Source organism: Strix aluco, chromosome Z (assembly GCF_031877795.1).
Source record: "Strix aluco isolate bStrAlu1 chromosome Z, bStrAlu1.hap1, whole genome shotgun sequence".
Taxonomy (NCBI): Eukaryota; Metazoa; Chordata; class Aves; order Strigiformes; family Strigidae; genus Strix; species Strix aluco.
Genome location: NC_133971.1, coordinates 95731214 through 95757111, shown reverse-complemented (window position 1 = coordinate 95757111; position 25898 = coordinate 95731214). Strand labels below are relative to the sequence as shown.

Genomic DNA, 25898 nt, shown 5'->3' with positions numbered 1-25898 from the left:
GTCTTCTCTCTAAATGAAGGATTGTCTCCCATAAATGTTCTTCCGTTCACAGCTTTTGAGTGTAGGTGCCCGGTGGCTCCGGGCTTGCTTGAACGTGGCCGTTGGTGCCGCATCAGCCTCCGCGAGACAAACGCGGTGGCCCACGACAGTGAGGAGTCTTTAAGGTTTCTTCAACTCGTTAAATATAATTTCTTCAGACGGCGTTGAAATAAACAGTTGTTTTGTTTAAATACCTAATTTAATTATGAAAGTTTATTATTCTGGTCTCAATTAGTGCATGTACTTGATATTAAGCTCATTAATGTTCCTTGTCCGCAGAACGCGGTGGTTATTTATTGGTTGCACAATTGCAGCGGTGGCTGCGAAATGGCAACACTTGCGTATCCCCTGATTAACTTCAAGGTGCTGAAAACCTGTTGCAGAGGGTGCAGCGAGCTTGTTCTGACTGGATTAGACACAATCAATCCTGTAATGCAGCTGTATCATCCAGGCAGATAACCAACTATTAGCGTCAAACCTTTCTTTTACGGGGTAGTGTGATAATCTTTACAATCTAATTGATTTTGGTGCGACTAGTCGAGGACTAAGAAACTATTTAAAACAAGTCTGGTAGAATGTGGTCTTCAATATTCTCTCTTCATATTCTTAAAGTTTTGAGTCTAGTTTTGCCACAGCTATTTTGTTTTAAAAGCACGCAAACAGAGAAATCACATCCTGCCCTGTAATAGATGCTGTTATTTGGCAGATCGCAGAAATAGATGGAGCAATTTGCTTCAGTCTTTTGGGTTCGGTCCAATATTTCGTGAACCGAGATCAGCGACAAAAGAATTCGATCTGGTATTTTCATGGAGTAAAAGGGACCTTCCTGCAGTGCCGGGGTCGGTCCCTGGCCCCCCGGGCGACATGGGGCAGAGCTTGCCGAGGGCAAGGCAGGCAGCACCGCTGCTCCCGCCCGGAGGGAGGGATGGAGGGAGGGAGGGGTGTATAGGCACAGGCACAGAGCCACAGCCTGGGTGGAAGGAAGGAGTTTGGCCTTTGGGGTGTTTGGGAATTAACCGTGCAGGTTTAAGCGTAAGCACTAGCCCAGCGAGGTGAGTCAGTGGAGAAGTCCCGCTTACACTCTGAATTTCCTTGCTTTAGGTTGTTCGAGTCAGCTCTGTAGCTTTATTTTAGTATAGATTTTAGGATTTAATTTCCTTTGCATTTTGATGGTATTGTTTAAAAAAAAAAAAAAATCTCCCTTTATAATGGTGCCTGCTCTGGCATCATAACGTCTCTTTAAGAACCATTACTGTTTACTGCACATCAGTGTAAGTGCAAAAATCCTCTTTCATGTCAAAAAGATCTCTTTCCCCTAGCATTGTGCTGCATTTTGGGGCGTGATGCCATTCAGATTATTGGGATTAATACCTTCCCTCAGCTTTGTACCCAGTTTGTGGACCTTCCCTGGATCAGATGCCATGTGATTTGTACTATTTTGTGAACATTATTGCCCAAAGTTTGCTTAAAATCTATTAGATTTCGTTCTTATTGTCTGTACTTCACATATAGCACAAAGCAGAAATAGCTCATTAACATGATACTTCCATTACCATCGGATGAGATTCTTTGTGATGTAAAATACCCTGTTCAGAACCTCCCTGAAAGAAACGGGGTATTTTGGCTGCGTGTCCTATCCCGGTAAGCGCGCTGCTGTTGAAGTACGTATAGATCACCCAGGTCAAGCCCGAGGCAGGAGCTCGGCCGAGCTAGGCAGCTCTCTCTGCCGTTTAAATGTTGGAAGAGGAGAAATCTCAGCTGGGCGCCCGGTGCTGGCACCTGCCGCTGTGCCCCCTTGGCCCCCCGGATGCCCACTGCAGGTTGTCCGTGCCAGGGCTGCGTGGTCCCCTGGCAGGTCCCTGCCCGGGCACTGCGCCGGCGAGCACCGCTCCCTGCCCGGGTTAACGGCCGAGGAGGCGCCGAGCCGGGAGGAAAAGCTGGCTGTCACACAAAGGGGGACAAGCCTCCGGCCAGCTGTTAGCCCTGGTGCCAGGGACGCCGTGCGGATTTGCTTCCTTCAATTAAGAGGCCAAAAAATTTCATTTAATACTAAAAGCATTTTCCTTTCTATTTTTCCTTCTTATTTTTCCTTCCCCCCCTTTTTTTTTTTTCTTTTTCTCTTTTAAAGAACAGTATTCAAAAGTTCTGAAAAAATAAAGAAGCTACCTGCTGGCTCCTCTGGTGAAAACATGGGCAGGCTATTTTTTCTGTCAAGGGCAAAAGCCAGCAAGGCCTGGGAGGCTGCCCAGGGAGGGCACAGGGTATATTCATTTCTCCCAGAGTGAGGTGCTTATAAGTATAGGATATATAGTGTACAACAGCTCATTTATTTCAGTGAGGTTTTTCCTTGAATAATTTGTAATTCTATACAAATTTTAGCTTGATTGGTCTGCTGAAGTGAGTCAGGTTTTCAAATCTCTGAGGCAAAAAAAAAAAATAGTACTGGTAGTCTGGCTGTCACCGTCAGAAGTTGCTGTGCAGAGGTTGTCCTCGTGTCGGGCACGTCCCGGCCTCGGAGCCCCTCGGCCACGCTGGTGAGCACCGAGAGGAGTCCTGCGCTCGCTCCCCAGAGGGCTCAAATCTGCCCTTCCTCGTGCCACCAAACCTAAACAAGCATAAGAAAATTTTGAATGCAAGAAGTACAGATTAAGGCAGAAGTAAACTGTTTCATGATCCTCATAACCATGCAAATAAACCCCGCTGCGACCGATAACACGTATGTGTTTGTTATATGCAGACAAATGTGGAACTCTAAAGTTCAGCCCATTCTTCAGTTGCTCAGAACTTTTTCTCCAAGTATGCTCCAGCTCTGTGCTCCTCGTGCCTGGTCCGGCTTCGACACTGAATTCTCCTTTAATTCGTCATTCTCGGTGGGGGAATCGATGGGGCTCTCCCTTCAGGATCGGCCCTCAGGGGGAACAATCATCAATTTTCAAAAATGCTAGAAATACAGTAATAAAATAAGAAATATGTTTAAGCAGAATTGCAGACCAAATTCACAGCCATTAAAATTGCAGCCCCTGATAGAATTACCTTTTTTTTTTCTTCTCCCCCAGACAGGTTTCCCTTCTTCAGTCTAACCAAGAAGTAAGCCCCAAATGTAGGGCAGCGGAAACCTGAATTAGAATGTTCTGGTCGAACTCATCTCTCAAAAAATATGTCAAACACGAAATCAATGTAAACATTGAATTGGAGTCATTTATAGAAATAGCTTCACTTCCTTTTCTCTGCAGATGGAAAGAGTTGCCTCATGCCTCTCATGCTGCCTACCAGAAAAAAGCCAAGGTGCCCTATCTCCCAGGGCAGGGGAAAAGAGAGTGGGGAATCAGATGACTTGCATTTGTGCTTGGGAAGTTGCTTAAATTTTCTACTTAATTTGATTAATTTTTCAAAGTACACCATGGAAAGGCAAGTGGCTTCTTTATTGATTGATTGGCAATCCTATGCTGCTTTTATTTTCTGCAGTTAAACAAAAATGCAAACAAAATATTTATGAAGCAATCGGTTTAGTTTAGTGAAGATAAGCAGGATTTTTTTTTCTAGAGGTATTTAGAGAGCAGAGCCTTGAGATTCAGTGTTTGTCAGAAAACAGGAGCTGCATGTAGTTCTCTCTTTGTCTCTCCTTTGATTGGCATGCATTGTGTCAATTAATTGAATATATATATATATTTACACACACGCTAAGTTATTGCCTCCGATAATAATGGAGATGCTTTTTCTGCCTTACCTAAAGAACAAGTGCACACTTGAAAGTTATTCACCAGCCTTTGTAGGTCAACTTCTTCCATGGAGCTTTGTTTCAATTGTCAGATCATAAAGCCACGGAAGGGTATAGATCGTGTTGCGTGTTCGGAGTGCTGGTAACAAATGGCACATTTTAGCATTTGGTCCTCTAGGTAGAAAAAATTAATCAGATGTCTGACAAGATTTGTTATTCATCTCTATTTCAGGCTCTCTTTTTTTTTTTCCCCTTCTTTTTTTTTTTTTTCCCTGGCTTACGACAAATATTACTAACGGGTACTTTTAGATTTTAAAATATGGACAACAGTACTCCATGCAGTAAAAGACTTGAACGATTAATGCTACCCTTATGCCTCTTTTGAGTAGTTTTAGCCATGGGGCTTGGCACTGCCACCATTGTCTTTGTGCCAAAAAATATCCGCAGCGGCTGCCGCATTCTAGTACTAGAGGGTTGTCTCGAAAATTCCGCAGTGAATGCGTCGGGTGTCTACATCGCTGTAGACGCTCTCTCTTTTTTAAAACATTTTAAAAAAAAAAAAAAAAAGAGAGAATCTTTAGCTCTTGCAAACCTCAGAAAATGCACAGTACAGGCTGGGGTGTTCAAGTGACTGAAAATGATGCATAATGTACAGTAAACGTAGAAATTCAGGAGAAGCTTTTGTATTTGTGAGCACAAATAGTTGCTTAAAGAGCCTACTCTTGCATATTATCAGCACTCTTGCAAATTTTATTATCTGAAACAAATGTGCCAGTGAATTTTAAGCAGAAAATCAACATCAAGACTGTAGCTAATTTTAAATGGACAGTTTATACAAAAGATATTCCTCTCCCTCCCCCCCCCCCAATGAAGTGTCATTACAAAAAGTATGATAATTTCATAATTACAGTTGATAGTGAAAATCTACGTATGTATATCTTTTTAACGGTTTCTTGACTTTTTCATAAATTTCAGTTATTTGTTCTTAATCGAGGAGGCAGATTTCTAGCTGTATGTGGGAACAACAACAACAACAAATGTAATAAAGTTAAAGGCTTACACTATCAGAATGAAATGTGTTCACTCATGATCTCCAGAGCTATCTGTTTGGTGGTAAAAGTGGATGCTATAGATGAAATCTTTACAAGGAGCATAATCCTAAAAAAAAAAAAAGTCAATCTCCTGCTGGCTGCTGTGCCGCTTTGGTACCTCACAGACTTCGACAGAGTCCTGGACGAGTGCCCATTGATGTCATGGAAACACTCAAATTACTGAGAATGATTCATGTCTATGCTGTTCTCTTATCCTCCCCCACACAAATAGAAGTAGATTTTAACCCTGACAACTTGTAATTTGCAGTGGGTTTATTTTTGTATCTGGATAAATATTTTTTAACAACTGAAATTAAGATGAGGCTGCCTGTGTCTGATACGATAGAAAAGAAGATTACTGATACCCAGGCAGGAGCGAGAAGCCTGTTCAAAGTACCTTGTGTCGCTGCTTGTACTTGGTTCCCCTCGACCCTATTTTTCTGTTTGGGATTTTTTTTTTCCCCCCGTCCTCACCGCTCGTTATTTGCATCGACTTTCTGGCCCTCTTGGGGTGATGGGAAGTAGCACACGTAACTCCAGGCATGCCAGCAAGACATTTTGTTTGCAGATCTCGGCATTGGACTCAGGGATTCACGATTAAAATTTCATTGTCATTTCAATCTTGAATTATTTCTGCAAAGGCTTCCAGTACTCTGAACCTGAGGGGGGCTATGGAGTGGGTGATCCATCATTTTTGTATAACCAGATACAAGTGTTTTCAAAAGTTATTACATGTGCAAATGTTCTATGAATTGCAAATAAATTTTGGAGGTTCCTGTGTATAAGTAACTATGTGGAAAACAACAAACCCAAAACCAATCGAGAAACAAAAGCAAGCTCTTAAATTGTGATGAGGAGAAAGGTGATTTTTTTTAATTCCAAACCACTTGCGATAGTCAAACTTTAATACCTCTAAAGGGCAATCACACCTCCTAGCCGCATATTAAAGGAAAGGCTTGCGGGGTCAGAATGTGGCCACGCCATTTTGGGAATGATTAAAATAAACTCCATCGTCCTTTGTCTAACAATCTGCCTCACCGTGGGTTCTGTATGAAATTTGGCTCGCGTCGGGGAAAACGCAGCCCAGCAGAGCTCGGCGTCCGTCGGGCAGTAGCGGTGCCAGCCAGGGCCCCCTCACCCGCTGCCTCGCTCGGGCCCCGCGGATTTGTGAGGTCGGTGGTGCCGTCGTTACTAAAACCTGGTATTTCCAAATTAAAGGAGGTTTTCTAACGGCTTCGGTGGGCGTGCGGGCGCAGCGGCTGTGTCTCGGCGGCGTGGGCTCTGACGTGGCTGGGGTGCGTGGCCCCGGGAACCTGGCATCTAGGTGCAGAGGTGTCCCCAGCATGGCTGGGAGTTACACACAGAGATAAACCGAGCATCTGGTCCCTAGTAACTGGGACTGTGTGTTGTGGGTTTTATGCCCCAGCCTATAATAAAAACTTTAATTTTATGAGTGATTTTTACTGTGTTCTTGGATGTTTTGTTAGATAATACCTCCCCCCCTCCCGTGATTATCCTCACCATAAGGGTGGTCTTTTAGTGTCAATATGTTTTGTATCAGCCCTCTTGACTGCTCTTTGTCTCGGGAGCACGTGGTGCGGTGCTGCTCAGCCATGACTTAATGCTTTGCAGAAACCACCTCTTCCCTTCTTGATTTTGCTCGAGTCTGGCCATTCAAACCTGAAAGAACCTTTATTTTCCTTTGTAAATATGGCATAACCGTAACCGGTACTGCAAGTCAGGCTCTTGGATCTGAGTTGTAAAGGCTTCCTGGGGGGGGGAAAGAAAAAAAAAAGCAAAAAAAAAAAAAAAGGGTACTTAGGGCTGGCGGAGAGTCTTGGCAGTCATCGGGCCCTTGTTCAAGTCCCAGCACCATTGGGGCAGCCCCGGCGTCGGTAGCAAATGGTGAATTCCCAATCGGTGTCTCCTTCCCAGGTGTAAATTCCATCACGACCGTGATGGTGGGGGAGTTTGCTCCTGGGAAAGAGAGCAGGGAGCCGCGTCCCGAGCATCTCCTGGGCTGTCGGGAGAGTCGGGCAGGGGCTGGCCGTGGCCCTGGCGGGATGGGGAGGGTGCCTGGGTGAGTGCTCAGCCCTCAGCCAGAGCCCGTTAAATCTCAGTTCCAGGAGGCGCGTGGAGCAGCGGAGCTGGGATTAGGAAGTTTTCTTTCCCATCGCCATCCTCAGCATGAAAAAGTGTTAGTCCCTTTCTCGTTGCCTACGTGCATTGCGCAGTCAGCAGTGCCTATTTTACATATGTAAACAGCACTAGGAAAATGTGGTGAACATCGTATAAAACGCTTGGAGATGCTGTATATATCCGTTTATATCTGTTATACATATCTTTTTTTTTTTTTTTTTGTTAACAGGTAAAACAGAAAGGGGTTCATACTCATCATATGGAAGAGATTCGAATTTACAGGGTTGCCATCAGGTAAGTGAAAGTCTGCTGAGCGGAGGGGGTTGTGATAAATACTCTGATAAATGAGGTTTGCTGCTTAAAGTTGTACATCTTAGGGCTAGGCTCCATCCTAAACAGCGATGGCTGCAGATGTGCGTCGCTCAGAAACGGGCTTTATTGCAAACGCAGGTTTTAAAGCTCCTGCCTGAGCTTTTCTAGCCAGGATACAGTTACTGGAGACTAGGAGGACTTGGGTTGACCTAATACTGCCCCAGCCAGCGCTGCTGCTGCAAACTATTGATTATTGTCCCTCGCAACAATGCGGCAGTGTTCGGCGTGGCGGGGCCTTCCCCAACAGCACAACTTCCCAAACTGCAGAACTGGAAACACACCGCAGAGCTGGTGTCAGCCCCTAGCTTTGGATGGCTACTGCAATAAATTATAGTTTTCATAGAATCTGTATGATGTTGTGTGAAAACAAGGTTGTATTGAGGGATAAAAATGTCTGTGAAAATATGATTTGTTGTCCCTTTTTGTTTCTGAATTGTTTTTGGCTGGAAGTCAAGGCCAGCAGGCTAACAGCAAAGCCGTCTCAAGGGAAGCATGCGTGAGCTAGAAAAATAAGAGTAGTTTAATTAAATAATAAAATGCCAATGTAATACAAAGGTATAGCATGTGTGTGCGTGCGCCTCTCTGCACTTTGCATTTGCATACTTTTAAGTCTCCAGAGAAAGTCTGAGTCTAAAAATACTATCAATAGCCAAAAGTCTGTGCTTTGTTTCAAGACAATTGATTTTTTTAAAAGACACTTTCTTTTTAATTTCAGTAGCAATATTAATCGTCTGTTTAAATTCATTTTGTTCTTGAAGAGTGCTAGGCTTCCTTTCCTTTTTCTAAGTGCAGTAGCTTCGCACTTTGGAAAACTATTGAAAGAATTTAATAGCCTTCTTAATATTCAAAGCTTTATGCTGTTCAAATCTGCCAGGAAAAGAAAAAAAAACCAAAAGCAACAAAAAAACCAGCCAAAATGCATATTACTTCCCTATAGGAAAGGGAAATACTTGATCCCTTCTTTCTTTTTGGAAGTCCACGTTCTTTGGTAGTGTGGAGAAACAGCCTATTCTTACATTGTTGGTTGGGCTTTTTTAAAAACATTTGGTGTAGAAAAGTGAAATCGTTTTGAGCAACAGAACACAAATTTCTGCTGTCCGCCCTCAGCAGTGTCTGGAGGCCGGGGCTGTGCTCTGGGCCGCCTGTCCCGGCCCTCCACAGCCCTGCGTGGGCTCATCCCGGCCCCCACGGCCAGACAGACGGAGCCGTCCAGCGCCGGGGCAGCCTCGGAGGTGGCGGCAGGGTCCCTGCGCAGGTGGCCACTGGGCCCCTTCCATTGGCCACCGAGGCCCCTGCGCTCGCCCATCGTCCTCCGCCTTGTCGGAGTTTTTGGGGAGGTTTCCTGCGCGGCGTTTCGCTCGCGGAGCTTGGGCGAGGGGAGGCTGCTTTCCCTTGCTGAGAGCACAATTACACGTGTTTAATTCTACGTCAGAGGGTGCAGGGCTACTCGCTGGGGAAGGGTTACAGGCCAAGCCTTGAAAGTTGACTTAGTGATGTCCTAAACCTCCGCATACATAATTTAGTGAGTCGATAAGTGATTTACTGGTTTCCCTTGCAATAACCAGCACAGATAAGTGCAGGAGATCGCACGTGTAACCCTCCCCTGATCCAAACCAACCGCAGCAGCTCTTAATTAATTTTAGGAGCCATTTCTAGCTAGTCCTCTCCACTTTAAAACGCTTTGGCTTTCTGTTGTTAGGAGGTAGCAGGGTATGTCTGTCCCCAGCGTGTAGCAGTCCCCATCCAAGGGTGTGACCTGTGTCCTCTGCAGCTCCAGCCCCTGGAGATCCCGTTCTGAGGCTCTCCTGGTCTGCTGCCATTTCACGTTTCATCTGAAAAAATACCTTTTCTTTGCTGCACTTTGCTTCTAGCTTTTCTTTCAGTCTCGCCATGTTCCGAGTGATCTCATGACGCTGCAAGTCAGTTAGAAATTGTTTCCGAGTTCAAAATGGCATTACACCTAAATAAGTTGTGTGCTCTATATATGCCTTGGGCGTGGAGTCTTAATGCGACTCGTACTGCGGCCTCCGCGCACACCCGTGTCTGTGAATATCTGCAGGGCACAGATCTGTGTTTAATTCAGGAGTGAAAAGTCAGCCTTAGAAACTAAGGACAGAGGTGCAGCTGTAGGCTTGAGAAGACAGTTTGAGGTAAATAGATAATTTTTTTCTTCAGCATCCTCAGCTCTGTGTCCCAGCCAAAGTGAGCTGGCGTTTGGCAGAGGCCCTCGGTGGTAGTAGAGAGTGACCTGCTTCCAGATACTCCCAGTGTGAAGTGATACAAAGTGACTGGGTGTGATGTTAGTGCTGGGAGCGTGGAGGGGTCGGGGCAGCGCGGATCAGTCCCGGGGGGACGCTGGCGGGTCCCCACCCAGCCCTGCACCCAGCCTGGCCTCTCTCTCAGCCAAGTGACAGATCAGTCACCAGCTGAAACCCCTCGTGGGGACCTGCCGGGTAATTGCCGTAACGAGGACGGTTGCCCACAGAAACGGGCAGCCCGGTTCCCACCGCCTCTCCTCCTGCAGCACCAACCGCCCGTGGTAGGAGTCCACGCGCCGCTCCTGCTCCCCAGACTCTTCTTCTGGGAGAGGACAAACCTGGAAGTGCCAACTGGCTCCAGCCGCTCGGCGAGCTCCTTCGTATCGCGGGAAAAAGAGCAGTGCAAGCCGGGGGGATGCTGAGCCTGTGCCCCGTGCCAGGGAATACGGCGGGTCAAGATACTGGAAAAAACCCAACCTTAATTCCCATAAACAAGCCAATGGCTGTGGTTGTAGTATGAGAGTTAATGCCTTTTTTTTTTTTTCCTGAATGACAACACTTCAGTGGACCAATTCTGAAGTTTCCCCAGAATTCAGTTGGTACAGACGTGGTTGGCTCTCTGGATGGATCCTCGATTGTATTGACGTGGCAGTGCCCTGTGGTTGTGGTGGGTCGGTGAAGAACCGATGGAGAAAACCCAACCTACCCCCTCGCCTTTCCTGTGGTTTCATTCATGAAAATTTGAGGAATATTAGGAAGATGTTACAATAAGAGTGCAAATACTAAAAACTCCAATCCATGCGATAGGGTCTTTCATTCTACCGTATGCATCCACTTTCTTGAAGTATAATGGAAAAGTGGATGAGGCAGATGTCCAGTGCCCAGACAGGAAGGAGAAAAAATATTTCTAAAATAAGAATCTCTGAAATTCCTGAAAGGTACGGAAGGAATAATGCTTAATGCCGAGGTTGGACCATCTGTTGTCTGTTCTCCAGGCTGCAGAACTATCAGGATCCACCAAATTATTAACAAGTATGAACCTTCAGGCTTAAAAGAAAATTAAAAGCTACGAACCTACTGCAACATTTCTAGGATGTGCTTTCACACGCGTTGAGAAAGATTAGCTTATCTGGAGAGAAGATATTGAAGAAAACTTGGTGAATTCCAAAGGAAATGCTGGTGGTGATACTGTGGGTTGTTGAGAATCCCCTGAAGCCTGGGGTTATCCGAGGGACTGGAGGAGCGGCAGTAGCTGCCTGAGCTCCTTTTTCCTAAACCCAAGAGGAACGTGCAGATTTTGTTGATTTCTGAAAGGTAAATTGCTACCTCCAGATGTGATGCATTGCTCTCTGTAGATGAGTTCCTGGAACAATTAAGGAAAACTAAATACCTAACGATATTGAACTTGCTACCTATTAATCTTCTGGTAGGAAAAAAACCAACAACCTCTCTTCACACAAATAGCAGCAATGATGGGAGGTTTCGTCCCCGCGCTGTGTTCACACCAATGAGAGAAGAGGTCAGATACACAGCAACCCATTTACTTCAAGATGATTTTTATTTCCGAGCCTAGGGCCCAATTGGGCTCTCACTGAAAACCATAGCAAATACAACACTGATTACAGTGGGAATGGAGGAAAGCTTATCTTGGGAACTATTTAATTCCATTAGAGAGAAGTCATCTAAGAAACATGTACCGAAGTTGTTGTCAAGACACTTTTGAAACACTGGCTTCATTGCAGTTAATGACAAAAATCTCATTTCATTCAGTGAAGTCAGGATTTTGCGTGTTGTCTTAATTCTGTGCTACTTACCATTTCCCCAAAGATCAATTTTTTTTATATTGTGCTGGTTTTGGGGGCATTAGCAAGGCAGTAGTATTAAAATAAGCCTACCTACTTGATTTCTCTAACTTTATTCTGGTTCCCTGTATTAGTCTGTATTACTGGTTTGGTACTCAGATTGTAAGTAAGGGCCTGCACATGGTAACGAAGAGCAGTGAGTCTGCTTCTTTATTCAGAGAGCTTCGTGTAAATCAGCCCTGTAAAGGACATTGTAGAGAGGTTGGTGCTGGTCTCTTCCCACAGGTGATTAGTGACAGAACAAGAGGGAACGGCTTTAAACTGCAACAGGGGAGGTTCAGACTGGGCATGAGGAAAAAATCTTTCCCAGCAAGAGTGGTCAGAGAGTGGAATAGGCTGCCCAGGGAGGGGGTGGAGTCCCCATCCCTGGGTGTGTTTAAGGGTCGTTTGGATGAGCTGTTGGGGGATGTGGTGTAGGGGAGAACTTTGTAGAGTCGGGCTGAGGGTTGGACTCTATGATCCCAAGGGGCTTTTCCAACCTCAATGATTCTGTGATTCTGTGAAAGAGTAAAGGCAGGCAGTGCTAGAAGAACCCATCTAGTAGGTAGCACTGAGCGTCGGCCGCTCAGGGTGGGTGCAGGGGTCTGTGTGCGAGCAGGGACACGCTCCGGAGGACTTGCGAGCACCTTGCTGTGGCTGGAGGATTGGCTCGTAAATCCCCACGCTCCCGTGGCCCAGAGACAGCCAAGAATGAGGGGCTGTGTCAGTTCTAAAGAGGTTATAAACCCCTGATAGTCAGTCCTTAGTGCAAGAGGATCTGGATACACAAAAGATCGTTATTACTAGTGGTAGTGGGTGCCACTTACGTAGTGTGGTCGATGAGACCGACCTGGAGTAATCCAGAGCTATTGCGCTTTTCTGAGCAATAGTTAATTCAGAGAAGCAATGAATAAAGAGAACTGTAAAATGAGCTTGATGGCCAGAAAACATACGCTATAGATTTCCAAGGCAACGCACGAGATTGTATGTGGGAATAAATTAGACAGTCCTTTGAAAATTTGGATTAGGCCTTTTTGGCAAACGCATAGTAACAGATACTTAGCTTTTAAGGTGTTTTAACTTAAAGCAAAATCCCCAAATCCTAAGATGACTTGTTTTTACTACTAAGTCTTTTAGAAAGTGAGTCTAAATGTTAGTTTTGGATATACTGATTTACTTGATGTTCAAGAAACACTCTCGGAGGCCAGTTGGAACCATCCCACTGTTAAAAGCTGACTCTGGAATGAAGTGTTAAGGTAAAAGCTAGTGGAGTTGTACAAGCTCAGCCAGCTTTTTTTTGGACTTTTTTAATAAAAAAAACCTGCTACCAAAATGTCATAAACTTTATCCAGATTGAGATCATACCTGCCAGCCTTCAGCTTGATTCAAGATACCATGGTAAGGAGAAAGGCCGACCACCAGAATGCCACAGGCAAGATTTAACTTTGGGTTTATTGCAGCTTCAGTTCAAACAAGCAACATTAGAGGCTGCAACAAAATGGCTCCTTCGTGCATTTACAATGCCGTAGGCACCCGAGGGCAGTCTGCCCAAACCTGCGGCAGCTCTCTGGCTTTCCAGGATTTCCTGAGGGACCGTGGCAGTTGCAATTTATTTGAGGAATCCCCATCAGAAAGGAGCAGGCTCCGAGATCCTGAGAAGTCGGGGGGACGCGACTGGCAGGACAGCGTTTCTGCAGAGAGCATCTCTGCGCCGCAACACAACGTTTATCATTTCACTTGCCACTTCTCTGTCTTCCTTTCAGTCTTTTTTTCTCTGACTCCTCTCTTCCTCCTTGCTTCCCTGTGCTCCCTTCTCTCCAAAACCTCCGTCCTGTCCCTCTGGAAGCGGCGGTGTGGCTTTCCAGGAGCCTGATGTTGCAGGGCCCAGCAGGCTGCTGTGGCAAGCGACCATGCCAGCTCTGGCTGAGGTTTCTAGAAACTCATTTAAAAGTTCACGCAGACCCAACCCGAGTTCAACCGTCTTGTAGCTGCTACTGTTTTCCTGTATCCTCTCCCGTCAGATCCAACTCCAAATATCTGTTGGACGCTGCAGTCTCTTTACAGACTCTCCACGCTCTTTCCTGACGTCCCTCCTCCTGCGTGGTTGTGGATCCTCTCTCCTTTGCCTCCCATCTTTCCTTACTCCCCCGTCCCTCTGTGATGGGTGAGAGGAGCCTTTGGCACACGACGGGGCTGCTTGTGCCTGGGACAGCCTTTCTCAGAAGGTTTTCTCACGTGGTGTTTTATCCTCTCTGTGTCATAGCTCGCTCTGAGGGGAGAAGTCGTGGCAAGGAAGGCCTTGGATTTTATTTTTGTGAACGTTTGTGGCTCAGTGAGCATAGTGCAGGGAGGATATGACATACCTCTGACGGAGATTTTAGATAGAAGTAACGGGAACATTGCTGGAAAACTTTAAGACGAGTGTAATGGAAATGAAAGGAAAGACCCCCGTGGCTTCTGCAGCAAGTGCGTGTGGATTAACTCGGCCCAGCTGCCCGTGGCCGCCTGTCTGTGTGTCCAGAAAGGCTGTAAATCCTTGCATAACGCTGCTCTTCTCCTGCTGAGAAGGGAATGGGCAGAAAGAGCTGTTGCCCATTTTCTTTTTTCCTCTAGAAGTGCTGGGGTTTCCTTTTTCTGCTGTGAATTACTGAATTGTTGCAACATCTCTAGTTATATGAAGAGTCGTCCAGCAAAGGCAGAAAGGGGGAAAAAAAAAAAAACAAACCAACAGGAGGGATTATCTTTTTATCTGATATGTACTTTTAAAAGGTCCTTCTTCAGTGCTTCATTCAGCATGAGATTGAGACTAATGCATATTCTGAAATCAGGCTTCTGATTTAAGCCGCTAAAGAATAACTGTTACAAAAATAACTCTGGCAGCGTCGCACAGGGGCTTCCAGCTTCTCAGAGACCTCACCAGTGAGCTCACGGGTGCTGCCCCGTGCGTTTAAACGCTCCCGGCTTTCTTGAATTTGATCAGCAACACGTTCCTCGCTATCTTGCAGAGCACTTTGGGGGTGGTTTGCTTGCTTTTTTTCTTTTTTTTTTTTTTTTTTAATGGCCTGCCCACCTTTTCATAGTAAACAATAAAACCGTCGGTATCGTGGCTGCGGAGAGGGGAGGTGTGAGCCGAGGTGGGGTGCGGGTGCCTGCGCACGGAGCCGCTGCGCTCTCAACTGCTTCTAATTTGTACTTTGTTCATGAACGTCAGGGCAAAGAATCTTTCCGTTTTATTGGTATTGTATACAATAAGTTATTAAATTTCATCTCTGTAATACACCTGCAGTAAAATAACAAAACATTACTGCACTTAAGGAACATGTGTGTGTGTTGCAATGTTCCACCCCTCCCTTCCAAACAGCTGCTTACGGATTTCAAGATCCATTGTATATATTCCCTAGAGCCCACCTCTAATAATCGAGACACATCTGCCATTGCAGTATTATAGGCATATGTAGTTTTATTGAAAACTATACCTGTATATAAAAAAATTAAATAACTCCTACCTCAATTAAATTGGCAGGCTACCTTTTCTGAAGATCATATTGCAGACCTCTGGAGACACAGCGAGTTCATTTTATTCTTCTGTTACAAATTACTGAGTATTTTTTTGCTTAGTCAAATAACTAGGTTTCCTCACATTTTGATGACAAGATTCCTTTACCTCTAATAATCTCTCCATCATTCTCCCTCCCTACAAAAGCCACACAAAAGCTGTACTAAAGTGATAAAAGATACCTAATGTACCAAGGAATTGAGGTTCCTACGAAGCTAATCCATTTTTTTTGTCATTAGACGTGCGGTGTCAGTGCCCTTAACAAAAGCTCCAGCTCTTTGTTTATTTGCTTTGAAGTATTTGACCACTCTGACTTTTTGGCTGGGCAACGTGTCCTTCCCAGCCAGGGCTTCGTGTGGATGCGATGTGCTCCGTAGGAAACCCGGCTTCAAAACAGAATTACACTCTATTGTACTGGCTAAAGGAAATGCAAAAAGAGCTCCTTGGCCCCGGAGTCCAGAATTCCTCCAGCCGTACTAACCTCTTGTGTAGCTACAACCTTGCACGTGGGGCAAGGAGAGGGAGTAGGCAAACTCTGAATCTGGCTTTCCCTGAACACATCCCTGCCCCGGGGACAAACGATCAATGTGAGTGGATAAAATTCTGGCCACTGTGAGGTTGGTGGCAGAAGTCCCGTGGAGTTCAGTGGGGCTGGGAAGCAGAATTTCGCCTGGTGACTTCCGTGGTGATTTGTAGCTGGAGAAGATTCACTTCTGTCGTTGTTTCTGCTCGAGCATCTCGCTTTGGGAGGTGGAATCGTTGCTCCTGCTCCAGAAATTAGTTCTAGCGCCCATAAACTATCCTCCTGTGATCATGGGCACATTGTGGACTAATGTTTTTGATGTTACAGCACTGAAATAATGACATAAGAGATAAAATTTCCATGTTAATCAAATGTATTAAGGAACAGACTTAAGTTCAGATGTCTGAATGGCTCATTTAGCAGAATTCCTCATGCATCCAGAAAGACACGGTTTCATTGTCCATATCATAATTGAAGAAATGCTAAAACCCAACGCTGCAATTTAGTGGTAAAAGGAGTGCTTTTCTCTTAGCCCTTTGGATCAAATGTTAAGCTGAGGGCTATTTTGTTGGAAGTGAGCATTCCAAGGGCACCTTTCTGGAGCTTATAACCTGGCAACAGAATAACACTGCGATTTGTAATGTGCAATAATAGGTTTATGTTGTGGTTGAGTGCTAATAGGAGCTCGGTTTGCCTTCGCAGTCGCTGCACTCTGACTTTCTGTGCTATCGTCAACGCGATAAAAAGGGGAGCGCCGCTTGCCCGCCGTCGTACCGTGGCAGGTTGTGGGCTCGCTGTGCTGCGCGCTGCTGGTTCAGGTCTGGTCAGCGTTTGATGGAAGACCTCCAGCAAAAAGGCAGGCTGTGCTTTGACTAATTCTGGCAATTTTCAGGCCTCAGAATTGACTGTTGAGGGCCGCGGCGTACAGGGGTGATAGCTGGGGATGCTCGCCTTGGCATATAAGGGACGGTTTGGCAGGTTTTGCTGACATAAACGCATCAACTCTAAAAAGCAAAAATTCAGTCTGGTGGAATAATAGCTGAAACCATTTTCATTGCATGCTTGGTGCAAAGCTTTTACCAACCATTCACGGCTTTCTCCAAAGATGACGGTCTCCTCTGTAGCCCTCTGTTCACATCTCGGTGGTGAACCACCTGCTCCGTTAAGAAGCCGTGTCCTCTCTGAGTCACTCCCGTAACGAGCCGTCAGGCCCGTTAGATCATCCAGCTCGCCTCACCTGCAAAGTAGTGACAGTTCAAGCAAGTTCTGAAGAAAAATACCACTTCTGGGGTTATCAGAAATTCTTATCAGGGTGGTAACTGTGAAGACAAGGATAGAGTCTCGCTAAAGACACTCCAGCTCTAGAGCTTTACTCACAGAATTGTGGAGGTTGGCACCTCTGGAGGTCACCTCGCCCAAGCCCTGCGCAAGGGTGCCCAGGGCCACGTCCAGACGGGTTCTGAGTATGTCCAAGGATGGAGACTCCCCAGCCTCTCTGGGCAGCCTCTTCCAGTGGTTGAGCACCCTCAACAGTAAAAAAAGTGTTTTCTTGTGTTTCAGTGGATTTTCCATATTCCAGGCTGTGCCGGTTGCCTCGGTTATGAAGGGGTTTGGGTCATTGACTCCAGAGGGTTCAGTAAATCTCCAGCTTTCACCGGCAATTTTACACAAAGACGGAAAGAGGAGGAGGAGCTCGGGCGTGCTGTGTGTGCACACGCGTACACAGCACATACTCATCCGTTGAGATACTACAAAGGATGGTGATAGACCCAAGATAGCTGTAAGAAATGGATTTCTGGGGGATGCTTCAGCGTGCTGGTATTGACCTAATTTCTGACACCTCTCAGACAAAACAGTCTTGCTGTTTTCTGGGAGCAGTTGTCTTTCGAGAGTCTCCTTGTGCTCCTCCCCTCTTTCCCCCAGCATTTCAGCAGCAGTTACCCTCTCCAGGAGGCACCTGCCTTCCACAGCTTTTTTGGCCCTCTGGACACACAGGCTTGGTTTGTTAGTGGTGGCTTTGGCTGCTGGGATGCTTTTCTGTCTGCTTCTGGCCAGAGCTTGTCCAGGCCATGACTGGGGTCTCCGCGTTGCCCAGTGCGCACAGAAATAAAGAGGTTCTTTTAAATATTATTTTCTTCAGGTGACCGTCGTGTTTCTGGACGCGATGATCTCCCACAGCTGCCACAAACCCACGTGGCTGCTTTTGTAGCGTTTGCGGTACGCTGTCGCATTGCTCGTTTCCAACAGACCATTTCCAATAGCCTTTTTACTGCCCAGAAGTTTCTCCGTTCTCCCACCACCCCCTTCTGACATGTGGTTACCTGCTGCTTTGCAGGGGAATGAATAGCATCTTTAATCACACTTAATTACCATGCGACTGCAGACAGGAACTTCACATACAGAACAGCTCAAGATGGAGAAACAAGATCCTTTACGAGCACAGATAGATACAGAACGCTAATTATTAAAATAATCACTATTTTCAAAACACACACTACACATAAAATTTAGGATCTCTACTTTCAAAGACAGCTATTAATTCCTTTCTACAAGTCACAAAATTTCTCATTTTCGAACTTCTTTACCGTATTTTATATCTGTAAGTTGTCCAGATCTCTCTGAGTTTCAAACTCTAGTGCATCTCCTTTGTTTGCACTTTGCATGAGCTAATAAATTTATTTTAGATTATTTAAACACGGAAGTAAATAGTTTGCTATATGGATACACGGAGAAATCAGTGTTTTAACAAACAAGTGCCGTACATTTAGACAGCAGCTCATTCTTGCTGCACTGCCTGTGGAATTTCTTCACCTGTTTTACCACATACTCCCTGGGAAGGTCCAGATAAACACAAGCCCACGATCTGTGTATTTTTAAGAGCTTTCACATTCCAGTAAACTCTCGCCACCTGATTTTCACAGAAAGCTCTTTAACTTCCTTCTTGTTAATAGCTGGAAAAAAAAAGAAGTATGTTTGCATCCCACTTGAAAGCCGGTGTTTGAGGATTGTGGCGTTACGCCGTGGTTACCATCAGTCCAGCCTGGCATCAGCACTGACCTTAGTGATATTTTTTCTTTGGAAGAAGACACTCTAGCTGTGCTTCTCTTGTTGTGTGATTTATTCCTTTGCTGCTTGGCTTAAAAAAGGAGCAATTACTTTTGACAAGTAGAGATTTCAGGGAATATATGAGGATACGAATCCTACCAGCTATTTATGTATGGAATAATTAAAAACAATGACTAAGTTCTGCTATCAGCCTGCCTAAAAAAAGAAAACCCTCTGATACCTCAAACGCACAAGCAACATCAAATGGCTGTGGAGTTGTCATGGAGCATTCCCTACTTCTTTTCTAATTCTTTGTCTTCGCCCGTCTGAAGATGCTTTTCCAGCTTGTTTTATTTCAGCAGGAAAATACTTCATAGGGCAGCAAAGTGCGGGGCGTTCCGGGCACCTCAGGGTTTGGGTCCCTACATCCCACCCACGTTGCAGGTGGCCGTAGGTGCCTCCCCAGTTACCCGAAGGGCGTCGTGTGGCTCTTCCCAGAGACACGGGGAGGGGAAGGCTCAGCCTGGGACCCCGTGTCCCTGGCACAGGTGCCCGGGGGGCGCCGGGGTGGAGGTGGCTGCCGGTGCCCCGTGGCTCTGACTCTTGGAACCGGGTGAGCTGAGTCATCCCCCCTTAATCCTCTGCTCGGGAGCAGAAACCCACATTTCAGGGCGGCCGTGCTGAAGTTAGGACTCCACATCTGTAGGGGGGGGGGGCCATCAGCCAACGGCTTAGCCATGCCTTGTGGTGTGTCTTTCTCGCTTCCCCTTTCCTGTTTTGCTTGGTTTTCACTGTTCCCCTTTCATCGCTTTTTTTTTTCCCCATAACTGACCTGTGTTTTGCTTCAGCCTGTGGCTGGTGTTAGGCCTGTTCTGGTGAGGGCTCTGGGGTCGGGTTGGGGGAGGAAGAGGCCTCGACCCCTCCATCCCTCCACACCGTGTCTGTCCTTCGGCTGCAGCCCGGGCTTCCCCCGCGCAGCCGTCCTGCTCTGCCTTGTGTTCTCAGCCTTAGTCAGCTTGTGAGCAGCATTTTTAAACCTTCTCCCCCCTACCCCGGCTTTGAAAAGTGCCGAACACATTGTTGGTGCTTAACAAATACTAAATAATAATATAACACAGGAGCCAGGTACTTCTCGAGGCCTTTGCAGCAGCTGAGGTGCATGTCTGCCAGGCATTCAAGTCTTGCTGCAGTATGTTTAGCAACAATGGCGAAGTTAATATTTTTATTTTGGTTTGAAGTTAATGACAGAATATAGCCATCTGTCTGCATGTTTATAGGTCTGTCTTTTTTTGTTTTTTAAACTATTTTCTTTCTTTGAAAAAAGATCCTGGTTGACTGTCAGGAGAAAACACTTTGAAATAGTAAAGGTATAGGCTATACTACAGTTAGAGTCATGGCTATTTCCCACATCCTTGTCTTTCAAAAGTGTCTGGGGAAAAATGCATATAAAGCTGAATAAAAGCCAACTGTATCACTGAAATACAACTCACTTGGGTGTTTCTCTGTCTCTCTTTTTACATACACTGTAATATACAGTGATACCTTTACATTGCATAACAAGGTGCTGTGACAAATCCAATTTTTGGAGAGGGTGATATTTTCATTATTTCATGGAATGCAAGAAATGGCAATTAACTGCCCAACATATTCTAGCCATCCACAGAGAAAATTAGCAAGAAGCTGCCCGTTGCTTTATGGCACCTTCCCCAGGCCACGGAAGGGGTGCTGGGCTCCTGCAGTTTACCAGCAGAGCCTTCAGTGTATCTGTGGTGAAGAAGAAGATACGAAATAGGCTGTTTCCACAGTTTGAAAATCCTCCTTGCCCCGTTGGTCCTGAAAAGTGCAATGTTGAGAACCTCAGACAGAGGTTTCGTGAGGCCATCTCGCGTCATCGAGAAGAGTCGCCCGTGTCTTACCCTCTGCCCACATCGTGCTGGGAACAGCCTCTGCCTTTTTCTAATGCCCTTGCAGTGACTGTTGTCCAAAACACGACTCACTCGTTCCATCCTTGTTCCCTGCTCCTCTTCTTTAAACCTTGAGCGTGGAAGAGTGCTAATTTCCCATGAATCCTTACTATTTTCTTTTTAATACGTATATCCACTTCAAATCAATCATTTTTAGAAGTTTTATTCCATGATGACCAGTCTTGGACAGGCTTTGCAAAATGATTGATTCCTAGCCCAGCTTTGGAAGACTTGTGAGAAGCTCCATTTGCAGTTAGTGCAAGTCACCACTCTGCTCTTCTGGCAGCAGCAGCAGAGTTCTGTAGCAGCTACATCTTTCTTCCTCCCCGGGCATGAGATACTGGAGTCACATATGGAAATTTCTCCTGCTTGTCATATTTTATGGGCACATGGCACATCCTGATACCGTAACGATAGATTTGACGTGATCGTACACGTGTAGAGCAGCACAGACAGTTTGGGAATTGCAAATGTACAGTAGGAAGACACCTTTTGTGGTGTGTTTCGAAGCAGCCCAGCGAGGGTGAATGAGGCTGCTTCTTCCTCGTGGACTCCCACTGCTGCGTCGGGATGGGAGAACAACGATGCTGCGCCCTTATCATTTTCCAGTATTAGAATCTTATTCTGAAGTTAGCTGGTCTTACAAATTTTGCTGTGTAACTTCTGGCTCTTTGCCTTTTTTTTTTTTTTTTTTCTGCTTCAGTCCTTTAGCGATTCAGTTGCTCGAAGATACGTTCTATGTATTTCTGTAGAACGTTAAGTAAAATCAGGAACAAAGCAGTAACTCTGAAACTTCTCTGTGCTGCTGTTCAGCCTGGTATTTCTTTTCTGTAGAGTCATTCAGCAGAGTGGCTTATTTATTTTTTTAAAAATTATTTCTTTCAGGTTAATTGCACATTCTGTGACAACTTTTGTCCCTAGTATTAGTCTGAAGCGGTGGTACCACGCCTGCGGAGCTCAGCTCTTTCTGCGTTTTTTTGCCTGTGAAGGTGTTGCTCTGTCTTGTGTTAGTGCTGCGAGTGCAAACTGGAGTAAACGGCTGCGGAAGGGAGACGTGAGAGGAGCCCCAGAGGGAGGCATGTCCCCGTGCAGTCCCGTCCTGGATTATTTAAATCCGCACCAACCCGCACAGGCTGGTTTCCCTGAAACCAGCGGGATGGCAGAGTGGGAGTAAAGCTTCTCCGCAGCACAAGCAGGATAAAACCTTGCCCCCCCCCATAGCGGAGATCCTCCTGCCCTCGAAAAGGAGGGAGGAAAGGCCCCACGGATGGCGAGCAGGGCGGGCAGAGGGTCTGCTCTTCCCCAACTCCTGAAATCCCCCTTAGTCGCTGGGACTAAGCGCCTGCCTGGCCTTTTGGGCCGCATCTTTGGAGTTCAGTGCATGTGTTTCACAGAATCCCAGAATCATCTGGGTTGGAAAAGCCCTTGAAGATCCTCCAGTCCGAGCATGAACCTCACACTGACCATTCCCAACTCCACCAGATCCCTCAGCGCTGGGTCAACCCGACTCTTCAACCCCTCCAGGGATGGGGACTCCCCCCCTGCCCTGGGCAGCCCATTCCAACGCCCAACAACCCCTTCTGCAAAGAAATCCTTCCTAAGAGCCAGTCTGACCCTGCCCTGGCGCAGCTTGAGGCCATTCCCTCTTGGCCTGGCACTGGTTCCCTGGGTCAAGAGACTCATCCCCCCTCTCTGCACCCTCCTTTCAGGGAGTTGGAGAGGGCCATGAGGTCTCCCCTCAGCCTCCTCTTCTCCACACTAAACCCCCCCAGTTCCCTCAGCCGCTCCCCATCACACCTGTGCTCCAGACCCTGCACCAGCTCCGTTGCCCTTCTCTGGACACGCTCGAGTCATTCAATGGCCTTTTTGGAGTGAGGGGCCCTAAACTGAACCCACTCATCGAGGGGCGGCCTCACCAGTGCCGAGTCCAGGGGTAAGATCCCTTCCCTGTCCCTGCTGGCCACGCTAGTGCTGATACAAGCCAGGATGCCATTTCTTCACAGACATGTTGCTCCTCCCTGAATTTGAGCAGGTTACTGGATCCATCCTCTTATTTGTATAATAGAGATGAGAGGAACCGTGAGGGCAAAACGTTGCTGACTGTTTTCCTTCACGTGTGTGAATCCTTGGGTTATATATTTGCAATACATCTACTTGTAGTAGGAACTCCCCGGTGTACTCCCAGGCGTGCGGACGTTGGATGGGCGCTGCGGCCTATGGAGACAATCCTGAAGGGAGACAGCAGAAACGTGAGGGTGCTGAGCACAGGCAGTGCCCGACCTGGGAGGAGAAGCCACCGGGGACCGTAACGTGCCCAGCAGTGACACTTCAGCTCCATCCCCTCCCTGCCAGCGTGGCTGGGGCACATGCTGCAGCATTTTCATCCAATGCACACAGTCTTCATTTTGACTTAAACCCGTTGGTTTTTCCCTCCAAACGTTGGGTTTTCCCCCCTGTGGTGCTGACCTGACTGGGAGGCAGGCGAGCAGGAGCGGGCTGGGGTGGCATGCTCCCCTCTGCCTCACTGAAATACCAGCTTGTTATATTTTTACCTGTGTCAGCATGAAAAGGTGCTTTTTTTTTTCTCCTTCCAATTTCTCATAGCAGCTGAATTTGCCGATTTTGTTGTTGTTGCAGGGTGACTAATTTTTTGTCCTGTCTTAAGCGCAAGGTGACCTAAACTTTGCAGACTTTACTTGAAATGAATGTGCCTTTGCTCTTTATCCAGCCTCAGCTATGTGCTGTGGTAGTATATATCAGTTTCTGTTGAAGAGCAGGTACTTTAGCTGTGTGGAAAAAGATTGCGAGTAGCAGAGGGAAATTTAAAATGGAGGAGAAAAGAAAGTTCCTATTTTAAATACCACAAGTGTCATTAGTTGGGTTTGGGCGTATTTGCATAACATGGTTCTGTAAAAAATAAATGTGACTTTATAACACTGAAAACATAAGGCTCCTGTAACATGAAACACGATTTTGATACTCAAACTGCTCAAGTTTAAATTTTTTGTAGTCCTTTCCCAAGAAGACGATGGCAACGTACACCAGCGTCATGTCTTTGCATTGTCCTTGTCAGTTCACTCACTTCGGTCCTGGGAAGGTCATCGCTGACCTTGCGGAAAGAACCCGAGTTTTGTTGTTGCTCTCTGGGTTGGGTGGGAATCCCTCCGTCCTTTCCCCAGCTCTCATGCTCCTCGGGGGGCCGGGGGGGTTCCGCCGTGGCTTTGCCGGGTCGCAGCGTGCCGCTGCCTGGGGCGCGCAAGCGTGATTGATTTCCAGCTCTCGCCTACCGTTAGCTTCAAGTCCCACTTCTTCCCTCCGCTTCCTCTGCAACGAGCGGCTGAGGTTTCACTTCTCTGCTCCTCACCCCAGAGCAGGCGCACGCTCTCGCACGTAAATAAGTGAGCTTTAACTAATGAAGCATCCTTTCCTAACCTGCGTCACGCAGATCCACGCCAGCCTTGTATGATGCTAAATCATTCGGGGGGACACAAATGGCTTTGACACGGAGGATAATGATTTTTTTTTTTTTCCCTACAAAATCTTGCTTCCCCACCCATCAGAAAAGGGGGAGGCCATTGTTTATCTTCAGAATAGTAAGAAGTTAAAAAACACATCCTCCGAGGCACTGCAATTACTTAGCAGGGGTTTTGTTATTTTTTTGGACAGGAAGTTTCTTTGGTCTCTCAGATGTTTTTGCGGTAACTTTGGTTAAAAATATTACTAACATAATTTCAGAAAAATGCTGTTTCCCATGCATTTGAACTTCTGTAAGCCTTTCCTGTGTTCTCATATTCAAAGGGAAAACAATAATTATATCATTAAAAATGGGAATTCAGCCACGAAACACCTTTTTAAGACTGAGGCATGTCAGGGTATTTTACCCTGTCTGAGCCAACTTGAGCCAGGATTTTTGTCGTAAGCTGTTTGTAGTCGAATGCTTACACAGGGAAGAGTGATGATAATTGTCTTGTGAGGTTAACAGGTCTTTTTTTAGGGTTTGTAATAATTTGCCAGAGAAGAACATTTTGAAGCAAGTGGTGGTAGGACATCCTCACTGAATCATGTTGAAGTGCTTACTTGAATTGAAAAAAAGCAGAGCCCAGTGAAGCAGCTCCTGCCAGCAAGTCTTTGGTATTTTTCTCAGGGAAAAATAGTGCAAAAATGGCCTTCTCTGCGCAGCATTCGTTTCTGCATGTCATTAATCCTCACTGTCTCCTATCCATCTCCCCCCCCATAAGTGACCGCAATGCTGATACCTACCAGATGGTATAGGATTGGAGATGTTTGAGAAAGTGGGCACTTATAGATGTTCTGAACTTCAGTGTTGCATAGAAATACAGATATTTGTGTGCTGGGAGGTACTGTGAGAAGCAGGGATACCAGGACATGTGTTTCATAATTTAGCGAGCAGTTCCAGTACGTATATACTGACAAATACCGGGTTTGTCTCATCATTATTCAACCCTCCGTAAGTTTTTATGGTGCCCTTTTTTAACCACACATTAATATTCCACTACTGTGCACCTTTTCATACCTGAAGCATCTTACCATACGTATTTAGCTTACATTTTTGAGTGGGATAGGTACGGAGGGATTTTCTGATGAATTGGGAAGATGTAGATGGGCTGAACTCTGGCGATGTGACGAGCCTGTTTTCTCACAGCGCTGTGGCGCTCTGTAAAAATACTGCAGACAAAGCTTCGCTATATTCAGCAATCCCCAAAAATCCAGCTGCTGTCTGTGGGGCAAATTCTTCCCTCATTAACACCCAGGAGGCCCCCGGTGACTTCAGAGGACTTATCCTGGGCTAAACTGAGGGCTGCTCAGTTCCATACCAAATCTTCCATCCTGGAAAATGGCTCTACCAGTGTGCTTCAGATAATACTCACGTTAAGCTGAACTGGCTCCATGATTTTCTACAAACTGAGTATCTACAGTTGTCCTAAACTTGCTTCATTTTCTTGATCACAAAGTCTTCGCATGGTATCGCGGCATGCAAAGAGGTGGGAGTGCTCCTGAGGTCCGAGGCACTGGATTTTCACGCTGTTCCACTGCCTGCAGATGGTTCTGGGGTGAATTTTCCCAGTAATGGGCCGTTAGGTGGGGCCCAGTGGTTCACCCCCTCAGCTCCCCACGGTTCCTTTCTGACACGGCGCTGTTACAAACCGGGGGGGGGGGGGGGGGGGCACAACAATCTCCGATGATTTCCCCTCGCAGAGGGGCCGTAGGCGCTGGCGGTGCTGTTGCCTCTGGACCGTCGGCGCAGGGCGCAGCGGCCAGAGCCGTCGGCAACATCAGGATGTTGCAAAACCAACTAAAACCCAAAGCCAGGCGTTTTCGTGGGCACAGTCA

At 46.4% G+C, this 25898-nt stretch overlaps 1 protein-coding gene and 1 long non-coding RNA gene across 12 annotated transcripts in view; one reads left to right on the top strand and one right to left on the bottom strand.

The window, feature by feature from the left end:
- Nucleotides 1-25898, top strand: part of LOC141918134 (transcription factor 4) — a 239365-nt gene that overhangs the window by 113062 nt on the left and 100405 nt on the right. For all 11 annotated transcript variants that reach the window (XM_074812209.1, XM_074812204.1, XM_074812203.1 and 8 more), the window contains one exon: nucleotides 7217-7281. In XM_074812209.1, coding sequence (XP_074668310.1) covers nucleotides 7217-7281 — 65 coding nt within the window. The remainder of the gene's footprint in view (nucleotides 1-7216; nucleotides 7282-25898) is intronic.
- LOC141918138 (uncharacterized) lies at nucleotides 2350-4354 on the bottom strand. Its single transcript, XR_012621582.1, has 2 exons — nucleotides 3767-4354; nucleotides 2350-2644 (listed from the first exon to the last, which is right to left on the bottom strand). It is a non-coding gene; the product is annotated as an uncharacterized LOC141918138 (long non-coding RNA).